Below are 18,053 nucleotides of genomic sequence, written 5' to 3'. Positions count from 1 at the left end.
ACAGCCCTGCCCTCCACAGCAGATGGGGAGCAATCACTGCACAAGGACAACTCTCCTCTCCCTTGTGTACCACAGCCTTCTCTGGCTGGATAGCATAGAAGTAGTTTGACAGATTTTGACCCTGTGCATCTTTTTTGGTGGACAGTTCTCCATGGATACCTGCCTGCTTGTTCAGCTGTCTTCTCACCTTTGTGCAGCTGGTGTCAGAGCCAGGGTGTGCCCAGCACTCTTACATCTCCCACTTTGCAGTATAAACATGTCCCACTTTGTAACAAGGAATTTCAGAGTACTGCACTGCTGGCTGGCTCTCCTGGAAAAGCTGTACACTCTCCTTCAAGTGGTGGGTTAGTGGGACCGGACTCAGTCATATATATCCCCCTCAGGCACTTGGCTCTTCAAATTCATGGGTGGCACCCAGAGATTTCACCCCCCGAGTGCCACACAATGTCCTCTGTGGCCCATGGCCAGTACTTCTGGTAACCTAACCTAGCTTTGAACAAGTTCTACAGCCCAGAGAAGACAGTCAGGAGCCCAGGCCATGCCCACCAGGCCTGTGCAAGCATTGCCTCCTCTCATTCAGCAAATTCTGGAGAAGGAAGCACCTTCACTAAACCTCTCATGTACCTGTGCCTAGATTTTAAAAAAGACATTTTCTCATACAGGCAGACAGGCACACATGATTTTGTCTGGATGAGGATGAGGATTTACTCTAGAGATTCCATTTTGTCGCTCATCATGAAACACCTACCCAACACCATAGAAAAAAACTAATCTCAAAATTTGAATTAGGAAGAAATATAGGACACACACTGAATTGCAGATCGCTGCAGACCAATGCCTGCTTTGAGATCCAATAATTGCAACTTCATTGCCCTCATAGCATGATTTTGCATTAACTGCTTCCACTGGTTCTTAAAATCCTTCTTAAGTTCTCTTTTGTAGTGAAACAGTCTCCTTTTATTCTTGTTTTCTCATTTTTGGTCTAGAGAAATCTGAAAGTCTTCTTTCAGTAGTATGAATACTTTAAAGCTAAACTTTTTTATAATGATCAAACATCTCAGCTTTTTAATCATCACTGCTTTAATTCCTCAGACAGAATTAACAGCTCCAGGTCAGCAAAATTATCTGACATTCTGTGAATTATCTGAATTATCTGTGATTCAGCTGCTGCTCTGAACACTGGGACTGCCAAGACCAGGTCCATCCCAGCACATCCCATCCCTTGTGACTTTAGGACCACCCAGAACTGATGACATTATAGCAAGAGACATCATAGCCTCTCTGGTCTTCCACAGAACATGTGTTAAACATGCTTTCCCCTGGTTCTTCCTAATCCTAAATCTAATTAGAAATATTATAATGACATATTAAATACCTAAACTCATTGTCATTAATTTGTAACTCCTCACAAAGGGCAACTGAAAGAAACATACAGACACCCTTCCCTACACGGGGAATGTCTTTTAATACAGTTGGAAAAGTGTAATCTGGGGCACCATAGGCTTTTGATGACCACATCTTCACTCTTCCCACAGATCCGTCTGCACTAGAATTTGACCAGTCATTCCAAACAGCTGCCTGTTCATTTTAGTTACCTTCCAAAAAGCTATTTATTTCTATTCCCAAATGCAAAAAACCTTCTCTTTTCAAAATTATAAAGGTTGAAGTTCTGTGATGGACAATATTTTGTCCGAGTTTCACTAAGGCACTTTGGTTTCCATGCTCTTTATCAATTGACCCAGACAAGCATTCAAAATTCTCCAGCTTTTTTTTTCCTAATGGATTTGGTTAAGGTATTTTCTTTAATCTATTATTCAGGTAATTTCGGAGATTTTTCTAAATCTCACAATCCTATACATATATACATATATACATATAGAGAGAAACCATCTATATATACTGATGAATGAGTGGAAATACAGTCCTACTATCATTTAGAAATATGCTATAAAATAGATAATCTCTAAAGTACCTGGACTATGTACACATGGTTTGATAAGGGATGGAGCCAGCCCAAATTTGTAGCAAGCAACACTCCCAGCTGGTCTCCAGGACCCACTGCTTTATGTCAATACCTGTGCACACAGAGCAAGGGAGGTGTGTGCAACTTACATGCACATTTTTCAGCCTGTGTTGCCTCTAGGTTGTAAAGCCAACAATACAAACCAGCACATAGCCATTTAGGACAGGAAGTGAAAAACTATATTTAGCTGAACCCGTAGTAGAAAGAAGATGATCAGAATATTGCTTACATTTGTGCCCCCATTCCTGTGAGCACTGGTATAAGACTGTCTGCAGTCAGTGATGAGAAGTTCCTGCTCAGAAAAAATATTCCCAGTGTGCTCTGTCCCCTAGGGACCAAAGGGACAGTTGCCTTCTCTGCTACTACCACTGCACGTGTTCCAAGCATCCACTATGTTTGGGAAGGACTCATGTACTGGAAGTGCTGGAAAAATCATGCAACGAGTCAGTGTCGTTGTAAACATGCTTTTCAGTTAAATGAATCTCAGGAGATTTTTGTCTCCTCCCTACCAAATTCAGGTAGCTTTGAAGAGCACCTCCTTCTTTGTATCTTTACAGTGATATCCCAGTCTTGGTGCAATGCATCTTGAGCACAGAGATTTCCCTCCTGAGAAGCACCATCTCCCTCAATTGGAAAGTGTATCCCTTGTCAGAGCTCGGCAGAGAGCAGGGATTTAACAGCACTGATTTGTTTGCAGTTGCCTTACCTGTCCCTTTGCCATTTAAACACCACATCTCACATGTTCTGGTGGGAGTACTCCTTTTCTTTGAGAAGTACTTTGCATTGAGCCCATGACTTCCTGAGGCCAACAGGACTTTTTCTACCGATTCAAATAATCTGAGATTTAGCCCTTTACACAGGATAGCTCTTGAGAAGTTTTAAAGAATTTTTTTTCTCAAGTCAAACCTAAACCTGGTAAAAGTTGATGTAAGATTTATTAACTGCACAGCAGAGACATATGTGTTGCCTGGGTAGAAGAATCCCTTGATAACAAAGCTCTTGTGGCCAAGTAGTAACAGAAAGGTTTGGGTTTGATCCCTGCCTGGGTTATTCACTCAAGAGTTGGACTCAATGATCCTTGTGGGATCACAGAATATTCTGTGATTCTGTGAAAACTCCCATTCCAGCAGAAGTCATGGTTTTCATAGCAAGCTTCATAGGTTCTCTGGTCTGCTCTACACAGAAGACTAGACTAGACAATCAAAACATTCCCTTCTGAAGTTAAATTCTGTGAACCTATGAGAGTGGTTCAGTTTACAGAATCCTCCAGTGCTTGACCTCTTTATGTCAACATTCATCACATGAAATCTGTCAACTGTGATGTGGGTTTTGTGCCAAAAAAGACACGTCACCAAAAGATGCTCAATCATTACTTCATTTGATAATCTGGTGTCCTAGAAATGAGAACCACTGTAACCCATCCCAGCTACCTGAAACAGATATTTTCTCAAAGATGGATTCAACATTTGCACATCTGTCTCAGCTCCTGACTGCTCTACTCATCATATCCTTCATACATTTGCCAGATGTTGGAATGAAGGCATATGTCTTTATGTGAAACCATGGTCACCGCAGTCAAGTAGCTCACATTTCTCCAGATGTTTTGTGATCTCACCACTTATTAATGTTCCTAGGAGTTAGCCCGGCTCTAGGTGAGAATTAATGGTTAAATTTCCCTGCTTCTTTCCCATAGCATTTTGGAAGAATTTGATGACATTGATTTCTATCCAGCCCCTAGCTGCACTTCTCCCTCATTCCTCTCTGAGTAGCTACAAATTGTGGAGGCAGATTTCTCCCCAGTGTCTTTCTGACATTTGACAGGTATAAACCAGCAAAACTTGTTTATGGATTTACTACTTGCAAAATAGACCCTAGTCCTTACTAGGAACAAATGCATGGATATTTCCAAGTTGCTGGGGTACTTCCATGATAATTTGCACTGCCATAGTTTCTGTGCATGTGAGTAAGCTTTCCCTCTTAACTAATGTTTAAACTATGTTAAAACTTTTAACTAATGTTAATGTAAACAGAGGGGCAATCTCAGCAATTTCTCATGCCTTTTTTGTGCACAGAATTTTAAAATCAGGTCTAGATTCTCCATCAACCTCTCCTTAGGTTACCATTTCTTTTGAAAGCTATGAATGCCAAATACTTTGTGTAATTTGCACCTAATTCAGCGTAACCATAACAGGAAATCAGCTAAACACCATTTAGAAATGTTTCTAATTCTGTAATGTGTTGGAAGCCACAATGTATGCATGCTAAAGTGTAATTTTGAGGATCTTCAGCAATATTACAGCATGTAAACAGAAGGAGTTAAAACAGATTTTAAAATACCCAAGTTCCTTTTTATGAGTGGGAGATAGACTGGAAATAAAGACAATCAGTGAATGAAATAAGAGGTCATTCTGTTAAATTGTTCAGGTGTTTAAAAACCTATGAAGAATGCATGCAGCATGCCCATTGATGTTTCAATATTCCTCCAACCACTTGATTTCTAGGGTGTATGACTTGCTTACTTTCTCCTGCAACTCTAGACAGAAAACAAACCTTTGCAAGCATGTGGCTCCTTTCAGACATCTCAGAAGGAGATTAGCAAATTTATCTTCCAGTTTCTCATATTTTATATCTTAACTGTCACAAATGCAGGGAATATCTGCAAAGTGCAAATTCTTTGGTTTACCATATAGTAAGTTCCTCTTGCCAGTCCACAGGGATTGGATGCTTTCATTTTCTTCCTGACAGCTGTGTGATCTTTGTCCCTCAGTGTTTATCATTACATGGAACTCAGGAATCATACCTCGAAACAGGAGTGGCATTGTTCCACTTAATGCAAACAACTGAACAAGGCAAATGCAGTGACAACTGCAACACAGGGTTCTGCCTCCATCCCCCACTCCATGTGTGCATTTTGGAACAGTGCTGTGGTAAAACCATCACACAGTGGCCTGTCAGCAGCGATTTCCCCCCCTTTTTGACTGAGTGTGCCCTAAGTAGGGCAGCACCCTCAGCAACTGGAAATGCAAGTATCCCATATCTATCCACCCATCCACACAGCTGCTTCTACTGCATCCATCACAGATGTATCTGGGAGCTTTCATCCATGGAAAACAGGCTACATGTGTTAGAAAGATAAGAAAAAGTCTCAGTGCCTGGTATTATTATGGCTTTCCAGGGGGAATGGAGTGGGGTATGTGACTGACAATTTCAGCAGCAATGTAGTTTTCCCCTGCTTGTTTACAACAGGAAACAGAAATGCCCAGCTTCAGCATGGGCTTTGTGATACAACCAAGCCTTGGGAGGATTCCAGACTTATCCTAGAATCCCAGTAGCTTACTGACTGTCCTCCACATCAAAACCCACTTTCTCTCCCACTGTTTTCCTGGGATTTGGTCCTGCAAGGTGGAGTGTTTCAGCCAGGAGCAAGGGAAGCCTGCAGTATTTTCCTGACACAAAGTACAGTTGAAGTCTCCTGGGAGTCTAGGGACAGGGTTTGTGTAGTGTGCAGGCACTGAAGTGACCATCAGCTCATAGGGACAAGCCCTTATCCACTTCTGCATTTGTGCAGAAACAAAGCAAGCCTCCCAGAAAAGCTTTGTCACATTTCCAAAAACAAAAGAAGTCCCTTTTTCTGTCCTTTGCCCCAAACTTCAGCTGAGGATTCATCCTTCTTCCTTAAATAGCTAAGGTTCAAGCTAAATAAAGGCACCGCAGTTTGTTTTTAGCTGGAACATGTCAGTTAAAGGAAATACTGTAAATTACAACACAGTCATGCCTCACCATTGTGACTGTGTAACTAGTAACTCAGCAGTCAGCTCACAAATGCAGCCGAGAACTCTTTGTTAAGTAGGAAAAGGAAAGCAACAGTTATTAAAATGAAGAGTCACTAAATATTCAGGACTTACCCTGAGTCATCCCTGGCTCCCTTCTCTCCTGCTGATGTTTTCATCATTACAGCAAACTTTAAGTCACTTTCTGTATCACAGTGGCTTGAGAGTTCCTCGGTCAGAAAAGCAATTCCTTCCCATCGCTGAGCAGAACTTCGACATCCTCAGGTTTTGTACTGAAGATGGTATTTCAAGGGCGTGAGGGGGAAGATGTTTAAAACCAGCTTCAGGCTCAGTAGTATCAGAGGGTAGAGGACTAAACAAGCGCTGAAATGAAAGCAAACTACCAAGAAGATCCGATTTTAGCCTCTCTTATTTCTACTTCCTGTATTTATATGAACAGGGGATTTCAGGAAGAGGCAGTCTTTGGTGGTCAAGGGTGTGCGTGTGTGTGAGTGTGTGTGTGTTACAAAGCCATATTTAGTAGTGCAGGCAGGTTAACCTCATTCTAAAGAAGGGTCTGAGACTTTCAACTGTTTCTCTAACCTAAGTAAGTGTCAGAGGAAATCACTTTACAGACTACAGGTATATCAGGAGGCAACGGAGCACAGTGAACTTTGTGAAGGATTTTGTAAGGCAGCAAAGCAGTAAGTCTCGGTCTGCAAATTCCTGAAGCATGTGTATTTCTACTGCTTGAGTAACTGGAACCAGATGGGGCTTGGAAACCTTTATATTTACACAGGACCTGAGAAAACGAAATGTCTAAAACTGGCAGAGGACAGCTGTGCAAAAGCATTCCCAGTTCAAGCAAAAGCTGACGATCAGGTTGTGTGACTGCTGGCAAATGAATAGCTATCCACACAGGGAAGCTCCTGTCGGGCTCAGCACATGCTGGACCTGCACTTACTGAAGTGATCGAGGGTTTGCTGTGCAGGAAACCCCAGCAAACACACACCAGCTGTGGGGGCTGACAGATGTGCTGCCACACAGGGCTGCTGGCACTCCTGTCTGGCAGCCCTGTTGCTCCAGAAATATTTAATGTTAGGAGAATACATAATGCAAAAAGTACGGCAGAAGTGAAAAGAAGAGGTGGAGAAAAGCAATTGCATGGAATGGAGTGGGAGACAAAAGTAACTTTTTGCCCCTTTTATATTTAGAAGGAATTTTTCAGCTTTCCATAAAATAGACAGTGCCACACAGTCCACAGCAGAAATGCAAATGCCAGGGAGCTGTCAGGGTATTGGCAAGAGGGAAACTAGACCTCAGTATAGAACACAGAGCCCATTCTGCTGGCACTGAGCTAGAGAGAGTCAGGGGGACTTTTACCATCACCAAGTCACACCTTCAGTATAACTCAAGACAAAATTTTTTCTTTTTCTTTTTTAATGAAGACTAACTTCAGTTTGCATTAGGAAATCTATAACAAGGATTTATGTTAGAAACACTGTTATCTTAGAAAGAGCCTTGCTGAAAGACTGCATGACTGAAAATTCACCACCCTTCTAAGTAAGGTATGTTAGTGCTTAATTGCTGATATTATTTAAATTCACACCTGATTTTTTGCCTTATCTAAGTTTAAATTTTCAGCCACTGTATCTTGTAATGCTCTTTTCTACTATATTAAGGATCTCCTTGCTCCAGCTCCTGGAGTCATTTTCAGGCAGTGACAAACTCACTCAATGAAAAATTTAGTCCTCTTAGACAAACTGATTGGCTGCGATTCACTCATCCCTTACTGCAGACTTGTCAGATCTCAGCTCTGAATCCTTCTGTGGGTTCTGGGCTCAGAGGTCCAAAAAAAAAAAATATCTTCTAGATTTATTCACCAGCTGGGCACCTTTGAAATGCATCTCAGGTACTGGCATAACAACAGTCTCCTACGTGCATCACACAAATCCAACTACCCCAGTTTCCACTTCCCTCCCCTGCAGTTCAGCAGGGACAGGCCCACTCAGCATTCACCCTTGCTCTGCTGGTAAATAAGATTTGCTGAGACTAAAAACTGCAAAGTTGTGCTGCCTTGCATGGACCTGCTCACACAGACAAAACTGTTTACACAAACAGGTAGCCATCCTAGGCAAAGACCTAAGATTTTGCAAATGCAGAACACAACAGAGTTAGACAATTCCAATTGTATCTTTATGGAGGAAGACACAAAATTACAGTATTTTGGTGCTATCTCAGTTTCATGTGATTTGAGTGAAATCTTTCATATTTCTAATGTAAAAATGCAGTTTCAGAAATTTGAAGTTTTGAAATTTTTTTGTTAAAGATACTGATCAAATTTAAATGTCACATGTTTTCTGCAAAATACTCAGTATATCTGTAAAATATTTAAAATGTGAAAAAGAAGACAAATTTTGTCAAAGCTTTACTAGGTGTCTTTTTGAGCTGGGGATTTGACAGGTTGAGTATGTGACTACATGTTCTAGAATCAGGCTTTGGAAGAAAACAATTACACAAAAGCTAAATGACAAAATAATATCCAGTTACTTCAAATTGACATTTCTCTGTTACAAATCCAAGCCAAATGGGAGGAATTCATGTCTCTTCTAGGACTGATTCACCCTTTCCATCTTAAGCCACAGCATCCTGCAGCCCTTTTTTGTAGTTTTATGCAGCTGGGTTGGAAAGGTTTAAAAATGGCTTACGGGGGAAGCCATTAAGTACAATGAGCACTTGAGCTACAATAAAGGGCTTTCAGAATATGTCCAGATTACATGACAATTCTGCTTTCCATACAGTAGGGAGCTGCTGCATCAATAATATGGCCTATGATAGCAGCCCTTAGGAACTGTCATGCCTATTGTGTCACTAATCCATAGATTATGTGCCTTTTATAGAGCCTATTACATAACATGATGGGTCACCATGTCAAGGATGGAAAGATTAAATGAAGAGGCACTTTTCCCATTCAGATTCTGATTTTTAAAAATTAATTCTGTGTATAAGAAGGAATCTTCTTCTTTCCCCAGCTTAGAAAAATTTAGCCTAGCATACACTAAAGAATGAAATTTTTGCAAAATTCAGAGAATGCAGAATATCCTTTTTCTCCACTTCCATAAGATTTTTCTGTAGATGCACAAAAGCCCCCAGTGGCTAATGGCAGGTTTATACACCAGTAAGGATTCCAGTCTCATGCACAGTGTTTAAGAAAAAGATCAAGCTTTGTTTTAACTTGCACTTCCTGACAGTAAACTGGCTAGGAGTATTCATGAGAAGACTCTTGTCTAATAAAACTGTTAATACACCAGGTCACGAGATGAAGTAAATGAACTCTCAGCTCCTCTTTTCCCAAGAACTGCATTTAAAGCTTTTCCTAATCCCAGCACAGACTGTGCCACTGACAATATCCAATGTACCAGGAGCCTCCATACACCCCGAGGTTGACTACAGGGATGCTGGAAACAGGCAATCAAGGCTAAGAAGGGATATCTCCAGTGCCTAGGGAACTGGGAAACGAAAGTAGTACTGTCTGGCCTTTGGACCTTATTTCCAGCCTCTCATCAACATGCAGCACTCAGTGTGAACCTGCTGGACACCCACACACCACAGGATGAGGCAACCAAAATGCTCCTGATCGGGGGTTTTTCTGAGGCTGCCAGAATTGCTTCTGGATCAGTGCCTCAGTACAGCAAACTGTGTTCTCAGCAAAGTCAGTTTTCTAGCCCCAAAAAAGCAAATTGTGTGTTTCAGAATTGCTGCAGATCAAACCGATACACTTAACTCCAAATAATGGCTTGATCCAGGCAATACTCCCTAGAATACCCAGAATGTGGGCCTTCTGTCACAGTTCAGCAGGGTCCAGATTTCACCAAAAAGGTCTAGGCACACATCCTATTTGGGTCCTGAAAGTTTATATTATCAGCAATGTATATGAGAATGTTTCACATCTACTAACTATCTGAGAAAAAAAACCAGCAAGCACTCTTGTTTATATAATTTATTGATAGTGTACATATTTTTATATAGTGCATTATAATACTGACTGCTATAATCTTTATAAATGCTGAGTTAACTATTTTTTAAAATTCTCACAACAAAAATAATCAAATATCATGCCACCATTTTGTAACAAATTATCACATTAAATCCATTTGGATTTCATGACATATTTATCTGTACAATGGACCCCATATCACAGAGCATTCACAGTGCATAAGGTCACAGTCATTGAAAAAATAAGTAACATGAGAGATTTCTGTTATTTACAGTTTATAAACCCATCCCTTTCTGTTTTCAAAGTAAGCAGTTCTAGAAAGTTTTCATAATATTTAAAGAGGTATTGCACCTCTGAAGGGTGCACTGCAAATGCCTGCAAGTATGAAACACGGGTTTTTAAAAGGTTCAGAAGTTATTTTAGTGACCATAAATGACTTCAAAGAATTTCTTGCAATGGAGGAGATACCATGAGCCAAATTCTATGCTCAGTTCCACTGATACTAATTTGTGCCAACTACCAGGACATTAATGAACACTGGCACCACTCCCAAAAATGTGAAGGGAAGAATTTGGTCATAACTTTGCTGCAGTAACAGCAATTTGAAACGCATTTGTTGCTGGGGAAGCAGATTTACAAGTTTTCTTTGCATACATAACTGGTATATGAATAAAGACCATAATCTTTCTGCAGAAACCCTCTGAAAGGAAGCATCTCAGTTGTTATTAATATTTCTAGAGATTGTATCTGTCTGATTTTCAGATATTCTGATACCCTTAGAATTTTTTACTATGCCTAGTGCTATAAACCAATCTTTATTTGTCGATCAAGTTTATCAAGACCATCTCAGTGATAGGACAGCAATGATCGCCTACATTCTTTGTGCAAGTGAAAAAGAAAAATAGGACTAAATTCCAACTCGCAATTCTTCTAAGAAGATACCCAAATGACAGTAATTTCCCATAATTATTAATTTCTTTCAGACAGTGCACTGTTTGGTGCAAGCAGAACCACATGATGAGTGAATTGCCACTGTCACTACCCATCTCGACCTGTGGAGATGCAGCTACACAAATCTCATCTGCCAGGAGAGGCATGTACAGGATTTCACAGGGGGAAAAACCATCAGGACCTCACACGTGGGAAAATGTGAGAAAAGTGTATGCTCAAGTTATTCAAAAGGAGGTTTTTAAACATGTACATGGTGGGTCAGAAATTGGAATGCACACATCAGTTGAATATTCTCTTCTTCAGCAGGACATTGATCACTTGCATACAGATTTTTCCAAATGGTTCAAGGGAATAATAATGGGTTTGGTACAGAATTGCTGGAACTAAACTCTGTCATTTACCTGTGTAATGATCACATAAATCTCACCACCCAACAAAATGAAAAATGTGGCAAACTCATGGAAATAGAAAGAAAATTGTGCAGCAAATGCATGAGCTGCAGAAATTTTCTTCTGAATGTTTGAACACAAATAACAGAGATCTGAGGCTTGCAATGACAGAACATTATGCTCCAAGGTGATACACTTCAGTTAGGAAGATTCTTTGGTTTCACCTGGCTATCAGAGTTATTTTAGTGTCTGTTTCATATTACATAGTGTCTGATCTTTCCTTGGCATGAATAATCAGACAGTATTTCTACAGCTTAAAGAACTCTACCAAAACCAACTAACAGTGGGACACAAGAAAATGGCATAACAATTGCAAGAAATCCAAGAAAGGAAGACAACAAAACTCATGAGGCATTTGTGCAACTAGAGCAAACACATAATAGAAACAAGTGTAATTAAAGCAGAGTCACACGGGAAATAAAAGACAGAAGAGAATCTTCTCTATAATTGCTAAGTATTAAATTAGTAGACTTTGACCATTTGTTTACATGTTGACAGAAAGTTTACAAATATAATCTAAAACCAGAAGCTAACTTTGTCTGTTACAGCTGCAGCAAGCATATAAAAACAAAATAAAATTGGCACACCGAAGACTGAGCCAGGAGAAAGATGGTTGACTATGCTGTACCTGTACCTGGGAAGACTTAAGGTGTTCTTCTGGGCTAGACTTCAGCCCAGAGAGAAGCCCTTAGACCATCAAAGAGACATTAAGATAACTATTTCTGCAGCTTCTTAGATTTAGATGTGCAGATCCTGAGCTTGAAATCTTTACTCAAGCAATACTTCATAATGCAGTACAATTGTTATGGTAAAGAAATGGAATCAAACATGCTGAACTCAATGGAAACACTCCCAGTTCCTTGCTACAGACATGATTACACTCCATGGGTCCATGTGGGACTGTGCTACTCCAGGGCAGCTACAGCACAAAAGAGCTGCTAAAAGCCCTCCTTGGCCAGCTGTACCTCAGTTTTGATCCTGCTCATACATAAGGGCAGATACACAATTGAGAAGTCTGAGACAAGGAACAAGTTCTCTTGTTTACAAGAGTGGAAATTCAAAATGGTATCAGCAGAGCATAAGTCCACAGATTCTGGTCAAACCTTTTAATTTAAGAAGTAAAATCTTTAGACTACAAAACCAATAGAAAATGGAAAGAACTGAGTATGATAAAAAGCCCAGAAACCATGCTCCACTGTCATCTTAGGACACAATCCAGCAAGGCACTTGGATAGATGCTTAGCTTTAAAATGGAATCAAACCTACTGAAGTTAAGCTTTGCTGGATATGGGATATCTTTTTCTGAGTTGTGTTACTTTTCACTTTAGTATGCTGGCAAATTTCAGATCACACTAACAGTTTTCTCTCTCACATCCACCAGCTTTCTTTTCACTCTTGAGCTGAACATTAACTTACAGAACATTGTGACATACATTCCAAACTCAGCCAGCTAACTTTTGCAACGGTTAATGAAAGAAAATAGCTACAAAATTTTACAAATACAATCTGAACAGCTGCAGTATAGAACTGTGCTAACAGGGGACAGTCAAGCACAAATCACTCCTTTTCTTGACTAGAAAATGGCAAAATTTTAATGGTTTCCTGACCACAAAAGCTAACTTTTTTTGTTGTTTGCTTGGGTTTTTTTAATACATTTGAAAGGCACTAGTCTGTTATTACTCGGCAACAGCCTCCTGAATTACTGATACATTCTGATGTGGGTTTATCTGCAATCCAACAATTTGTCAATCAGATCTTTCTTGGACCATTCAGTTTACCTGCACAGATTAGTGTATAACTACTTATTTTAGCATATGGGCAAGGACTACTCAGCTTCTTCAAGTACTTCATATGATTATTTGTCATCAAATCTCTGACACAGCATCTCATAATTCTTTGGCAAACAATACACCCTTGGTCATGTGGTGGTGTCAAAGGAGAATCCCACTAATGTTATTCATTATGATAAGCATGGCATGATACTTGTCTCATAGCAGCAGATGCAGATGAGAACACCCAATGGAATGCAGCATTAGAATTCAATATAAATTGTCCTGAAGTGAGTTTATATTTCAGGGAGAGCTGTAGATGACAGGAACCAGCCACACATTGGCTGTGGTTGTTCTGGATGCTGACTCTTTCTTGCCAAAACACAACACTGGTTTTCTGGAGCAGGTGATGTTCAGATTAGGCAGAGTAATTGTAAATGATGTGTGAAGGACTTACGGAATTAGCAAACAAAGTTCATGCATATTTGCGCTGAGAGTCGGCTGCTACGGAAAAAAATGGTGCCCATACTCTTCTAAAGTTGGCTGGCTCAGACATATGAAGGTACAGTGTAATTTTCTAGATCTGTCCCTATAAACTTTGATGCCCTCATCCCTGTCAACTCAGCTGATCACTACATTCAAAAACCAGACTTTGGAAGTACTGTTCTATTATGTAAAAACAACTGAGCTGCCTGAACTGTGCACAGGAGAGCAAATCTTTGCTTGGATACAGTTCTCCAAGACCACAACAACAGAATATAGGGAAAAAACCCATTTACTCAGTCTGTTTCTCTGCTCATTTCAGTCTCATATCTAAGCCATCACCAGATTTTCAGCAGTAAACCGTCCTCCTAAAAGACAGCAGGGGGGAGAGTAAGACTAGAGAGGGATATTCCTACAGTGATGCAGCAATATCCTGCATTTTCACAGCCTTTCAGCAACAGAAGACTCAAAGATGAACATGAATTCCATCTCCTCAGCTCTATACTGCAACAAAAATGTTGTGAATGCCTGGAAATGGGGTCATTGGCATACTTGAGATAAAAAGTGTCTAATGCCATTCTTGCCTATTCAATAAAGCATTTCATTAATGCTGTATTTGTGTCCATCTTTAGTTCTTAGTTTAACGACACAGCTATTTAATTAAGGTAAGAAACCCTAAATGGATACTAACACTGACATTTGTAACAAAATGTAAAGCAAGTAAATGTGTTACTCTTTTTCTCTTTAGGATCACATTGAAAGGACCCAATTCTTAAAAAATACACCACCAACGCATACACCCTTTAATTTATCCTAAAATAATTTTTAAAATAGTTTTAATTGTAAACTCATTGCCTGGTGTAAACAGTATTCTGCATGTCAGATGGCTAAACATAATGATTTTCATATATGTCAAAAGAAGGAACATTCTGAGTAAGTGCTTATTTGCTTAGTTTTTATAGTATATTCTCATTGACACAATTTTTTATATATAGTCTTAATGGAAAATATTAATATATTTAAAAACACATCAACCATTAGTTGATACGTTTGGTTTGGCTTATAAACATTAAAAACTTTTAAAAATCTACATATAAAGGTGACTGTGCTTCTTTAGAAACTTTATGTGATCATTCACATACAGCTTCAAAATATTTTTAAAGTTTAGTAGCAATTCAAAATATGCTGTCTCAGTGATTTACAATTATATCACTGCTAAAATGTGGAATGTTACTTGCTGTTTTAATACTCTGGGCTGGGTCTAGCTGTCAATTATTCCCAGAGTAATTCCTTACATCAGATTTATGCTGGTAGAAAGGATACCAAAACTTGGCTTCTACTCGGGGTTAAAAAGAAGTATATCATGCTTCAAAACTTGCATGCAATCAAAGCAAGGACCATATTCTCTTGACAGACTTGCTTTTATCAGGGTGACTCTTATCTGCACTGCTCCATGTCAGACATTCATCTTCATTAAGCTTCTGGGAATAAGAAAAAATGGTGAAGAATACACCAGCTTCTTGACTGATGAAATAAGCTTCTTCCTCCCACCAATCAAACTGAATCAAACCAAATCATAATCAGAGTGGGTTTTGTTGTCAAAAAGTCTGGATTATGTTCAGCTACTACTCCCAGCTGATAACAATAACTGATAGTTACTGAGCACCCAGTTATGTTTTATTTCTTTAGTTTCTTCTAAATTTACACAATGGGCTTACAATGGCCAATGCAAAGTTTTTCTTGTGGTATAATATTCCACAAATGTCAGTTTATATCTATGTATACAGCATTCCTCATAAACAATAAAACATTTTTCAAGTATGAATTTCTGCATGTAAATTCTCTTCGATATGCAGTTACTCTGACTTCTAGTGTGCATCATCACAAGTGATACAACATACAACCATTTCCTCTTCTTTCTCTGCCACATTGTTCATTGAACAGAGTGATAAATATCCAACGCTGCCATCAAAAACTGTCAGTGCAGCTCCTCTATAAGCAGAGCACTTGAAGGGGGAAATGATCCTCAACAGTGCATGCCATGGATATGTGTCTTGGACTTTCTGGTCCCGTAGTTCAAATATTCTGACTGAGCCAAGAAAGGTTCTGAACTTGCCTCTAATCCTTCCATGGAAAGTAAATGTCAAAACCAAAAGATCTATAAAGATTTTTTTCTCCCATCCTCTTGCTAACCTTGATGGTGGTGGTTGATTGTCTGCAAAAGGAGAATGAAAACCACAACAGAATGCCCAGAAATGGGTCCTTCTAGAGTTCTGTGTAAGATCCATGTAGCTTTATGACAGGGCAGCAATATCCAAAGATGAGGAAAATGCTTTGGTAGCCTTCAGCTAGCATGTTGAAAGAAAGGTATGCTTTCCTTCCATATAGGTAAAAGTGCTCATTAGCTGATTAAGCAGGAATGACACTCAAATTACTGATGGAAAGAAGGTAGAAATGTGAAATGCCTCCTGTCATTTACATCATGTGCAATCAGAAGAATTTCAGTCTCTCTCCTTGCTGTGGTTTAAAGTTCTTCTCGGCACATAGGGAAGTTGACAAAGGTGAAGACATTGAACTCTATCATTATAGATAAACACAGGAAAATAGCATACAGAAGCAACACGTAGATGCCTAACTTCCTGTCAAGTTTCCACTTATTTATATGGATTCCAAACACCTGCAAGCAAACAGAGTGTCAGTTAATTAAGTTCTGAAGGAGACTTTTGGAAACAACCATTATAAAGCTAAAAACGAGTCTTTTGAATTAGAGGTCTTGCAGGAAGACAAAAAATATATTCTTGGTATTTTATAGACTGAAAGGCAAAATACATTATTGATTGTCCTAAGTCTCAGTTGTCCTGTGACTGTTTTACAAAATATTCAATGTACTGAACTAAATTCATGTCCCTCCCTCAAGTGTTGCTCTGCAAATCCTTTATGTCCCAGTAGTACACCAGCACCTAATGACCATTCTTTTCAACAGCTTCAGAAGAGATGCTCTGCTTGCTTATCTGCTGAGCTCCAAAATTAAGTGGTTACAAGTTACAGGTAGCAAAGCAGTGAAGTCCTCATGAAGGCATCTATTTTCCATGGTGTTCAGTGCACCCGAATTATTATTTATTTTGCTCAAAGCTTTCCACTGAGTTTGCTGTGGGAGGGTCTGTGCAAATCAGGGTACTCAGCAGAGCAAATGAGACAGTAATGGATGCCTAAGACTCAGGTGATCTGGCTTCTGCTACAAAAAGACTCTTCAGAAATACATGAAAGGCTAGCACAGTAATACCTCTGATAATCCTCCCATTTTTTCCCAAAGTGCTGATTAACAATATGCATGCAGCAACACCAGATACAAATGTCTACAGAACACCAGTGTTGTTTCACAGGCACTGTGCAGTATGGCAGGCTGGGGATTAGAAATGAGAAGAACACGTTCTCACACCTTATAGATTAGGAAGTTAGTAGGAGTGAACAGCCCTGGTCATTCTATCGCTTAAGTCATGCACAGGTGATGTGAAGCTTTGTAAGACTCAATCATGCAACGGTGTGAAATGTCCAGTGGTGACCACCTCCTCTACAAAGCCTCCACAGGCAGTCAGTGAAAGATGTTAGTATAAGTGGATATTTTTATACCTTTTTGATTCCTTACACCTGATTTGATTCTTCCTACAGAGCGTTCCCTGGGAGTCAAGCAGGATTAGACCTTAAGTACCAGCAAAATTGACTTTTCAAACAGAATTATTGTTTCACCTTAAGAAGTCATGTGTTACAACGTTGTCTTATGCTGAGTGACATTTAGCATGTCTCTTCCAAGTCCTGGGGTTCACAGTCCTCACAGACTAGTCTTCATTAAGGGTTTAGGCTACAGCACTCTATTTTGGCTGGTTTTGGAAATCAGAGACAGGGACAAAGGATGATGAAGCACACTAGGTCTTGTCTCAGCATAGACAGTCTGGGGGTAAGGACACAGGACCACAGAAGTACTATGGGATTCAGCAGTTTCAACACTGCCACTGAAACCCATGGGACCTACACATATCCAGCATCTCCTGCACCAAATGTCAGATTTCAGTCCTCACTGAGTACAATGGTAGCTCTTCAACTCATGGTATTGCTAGAAGAATGATACTTTACAAGCATCAATGCTAAGTATTTCTATTTTATCCTTCTGGAACATGTAAATACCTAAGAAGTATTTTCAAACTGTTCAAATATTCAAAAATATTTGTAGATGCTCTAATACTTACAGTAAGTGCCACTGATCCTAGCAAAAGTGCAACTGAATAAACCAATCCTTTGCTGTTTATTTTAACCTGTGGAAATCAGAAAAGACTTTTAAAATGTTGACCACATAACTGTGCTTTGGAGATCAAAAATCAATTTACTGATTTAAAGTCCACCTTCTGTTTTGAATAGCGCCTTACATATTTTAAATTACACAAATCCGTAACAGATGTATCCTAATGAAGAACGGGAAGATTAAGGAATCAAACTGAATGTAAAGTAATCCCATCTCCATTAAAAAAGAAGTGAGCATTTATAACAGATTTTATGTTCAAAATCCTCAGAAGAGGGAGATATGCTGTTATTCTGATTTAGTGACAGAAGTGCTAA

At 39.5% G+C, this 18,053-nt stretch overlaps 2 protein-coding genes and 1 long non-coding RNA gene across 4 annotated transcripts in view; 1 reads left to right on the top strand and 2 right to left on the bottom strand.

Moving 5' to 3' along the window:
- Window positions 1-6,528, bottom strand: part of RIN3 (Ras and Rab interactor 3) — a 64,765-nt gene extending 58,237 nt beyond the window's left edge. Inside the window, exon 1 of one of the 2 annotated variants that reach the window (XM_023927678.2) lies at window positions 5,929-6,528. In XM_023927678.2, the coding sequence (XP_023783446.2) occupies window positions 5,929-5,975 (47 nt within the window). In that variant the 5' untranslated portion in view covers window positions 5,976-6,528. The remainder of the gene's footprint in view (window positions 1-5,928) is intronic. The other variant, XM_023927679.2, reaches the window with a different exon arrangement.
- Window positions 1-14,055, top strand: part of LOC111929873 (uncharacterized) — a 69,017-nt gene extending 54,962 nt beyond the window's left edge. Inside the window, exon 7 of the long non-coding RNA XR_015288030.1 lies at window positions 10,774-14,055. This is a non-coding gene — a long non-coding RNA (uncharacterized LOC111929873). The remainder of the gene's footprint in view (window positions 1-10,773) is intronic.
- Window positions 14,056-15,091: 1,036 nt separating this feature from the next.
- Window positions 15,092-18,053, bottom strand: part of SLC24A4 (solute carrier family 24 member 4) — an 82,865-nt gene continuing 79,903 nt past the window's right edge. The window contains exons 16-17 of the mRNA XM_086893074.1: window positions 17,687-17,752; window positions 15,092-16,119 (exon numbers count right to left, since the gene is read on the bottom strand). Coding sequence (XP_086749200.1) covers window positions 15,967-16,119; window positions 17,687-17,752 — 219 coding nt within the window. The 3' untranslated portion in view covers window positions 15,092-15,966. The remainder of the gene's footprint in view (window positions 16,120-17,686; window positions 17,753-18,053) is intronic.

Source organism: Cyanistes caeruleus, chromosome 6 (assembly GCF_971803275.1).
Source record: "Cyanistes caeruleus chromosome 6, bCyaCae1.hap1.1, whole genome shotgun sequence".
NCBI lineage: Eukaryota > Metazoa > Chordata > Aves > Passeriformes > Paridae > Cyanistes > Cyanistes caeruleus.
This window is presented reverse-complemented; position numbering and strand designations above follow the sequence as displayed.